This window comes from Rissa tridactyla, chromosome 19 (genome assembly GCF_028500815.1).
Source record: "Rissa tridactyla isolate bRisTri1 chromosome 19, bRisTri1.patW.cur.20221130, whole genome shotgun sequence".
Taxonomy (NCBI): domain Eukaryota; kingdom Metazoa; phylum Chordata; class Aves; order Charadriiformes; family Laridae; genus Rissa; species Rissa tridactyla.
The window spans coordinates 499981-501639 of NC_071484.1; the positions used below are offsets into that span (position 1 = coordinate 499981).

At 41.7% G+C, this 1659-nt stretch overlaps 1 protein-coding gene across 1 annotated transcript; it reads left to right on the forward strand.

The window, feature by feature from the left end:
• LOC128919442 (olfactory receptor 10A4-like) lies at positions 1-936 on the forward strand. Its single transcript, XM_054224769.1, has one exon. It carries the CDS (start codon positions 1-3, stop codon positions 934-936), a length of 936 nt encoding a protein of 311 aa, XP_054080744.1.
• Positions 937-1659: the final 723 nt, after the last annotated feature.

Below are 1659 nucleotides of genomic sequence, written 5' to 3' on the forward strand. Positions count from 1 at the left end.
ATGACCAGCAGAAACCACACAGTGGTGGCCTATTTCCAATTTTTACCTTTCTCCAGCATTCCAGGGATCCAAGGCTCTCTCTTTTGTCTGGTATTACTCATGTACCTCAGTGCTTTGGTGGGAAACATCCTCATCATTGTGATCACTAGGGTAGATGCTGCCCTTCACTCCCCCATGTATTTTTTCCTCAAGAACTTGTCCTTCCTAGAGATTGGCTACACTACATCCACAATCCCCCAGATGCTTGTGAACTTCCTCACAAAAAGGAAGGGCATATCCTTTCTGGGCTGTGCCACGCAGATGTATGCCTTCTCCCTCTTAGGGATCACAGAATGTTGTCTGCTGGCTGTCATGGCCTATGATCGCTACATGGCCATATGCCATCCCCTGCGCTACACAACCGTGATGAGCTGGAACATGTGCTTCCTGCTCTCAGCTGTATCTTGGCTTACTGGGGTCTTGCTGGCCTTAGGGCAGACAACTTTCATCTTTACCCTTCCATATTGTGGGCCCAACAGGATCAATCACTTCTTCTGTGACCTGCTGCCTCTGCTGAAGTTGGCTTGCGTGGACACCTTCAAGAATGAAATTGCCATCTACATAATAGCTGTCCTCTTCATCACGGTCCCCTTCTTACTCATAGTTACATCATACATCCAGATACTCCACACCATCTTCAAGATGCCATCAGCTGGGGGCAAGAGAAAAACGTTCTCTACCTGCTGTTCTCATCTGGTCGTAGTTACTCTGTTTTATGGATCTGGTATTGTGACCTACCTGAGACCCAAAGCTTTTTATTCAAGCAGCAGTAACAAACTGCTTTCTCTCTCTTACACACTGATGTCTCCAATGATGAACCCCTTGATTTACAGCTTGAGGAATAAAGAGGTGAAACAAGCCTTGAAAAAACTGAGAGCCAAAAATATAAATACATGACATGTTTATGAATTATATTAAATTAAATCTAGCTGTAGCTTTGCTATTGTGTGCATTACTGCAAGGACAATATGACTTGCCATCACTTACCAAAAATCCATATCTACCCTGTAGTTCTGAATCAATCCTCCAGATGTTGTTGTTGTTATTGTTTTTGGTTGGTTGGTTTCTTTGTTTTTTTGGTTTTTTTTAAGAATTATTTTTCAGATTATTTTCCATGTCATTTAACAGTAGATTTGGCATACAGATGAAGTGAATTGCATGCTAGTGTATCCTCTATGTCCTGTCCATCCATACAGAAATAGTTCTGCACTTCACAGATATGTTTACCTGTGGTAAGATGAAACTCACAATATTCTCTGCATATTGTGAAAACAGTTCTGTGGAGCTTATCTAAAAATAATTACACGGTGACAAGGGAAAGAAATTATCAGAGAAGAGGACAATGTACCTAATGAGAAGCACTCCACAAATACATAAGACCTCAGCCTTCTGTTGAGTTCTGATGAAGATATTCCCCGGATGAGCTCTTCAGCTCTATTCTGTGAAGAAAGTTTATTTGAAGGGGTAATGATTCACTTCAGATATCTTGAACGTACAGAACTGTGGCTGGGCTGGTAACCCTCTTCTCTACTGGTATAGAATGGAGTGAAATGGATGAAGTAAAAACACAGCTTATGTGTTCTAAAGAGTTTTCTGCCGTAGTAAGAGACAAACTGACAC

Bases quoted from the DNA above. Each gene is read 5' to 3' on its own strand.
- LOC128919442 (XM_054224769.1), top strand. From the start codon at position 1: ATGACCAGCAGAAACCACACAGTGGTGGCCTATTTCCAATTTTTACCT.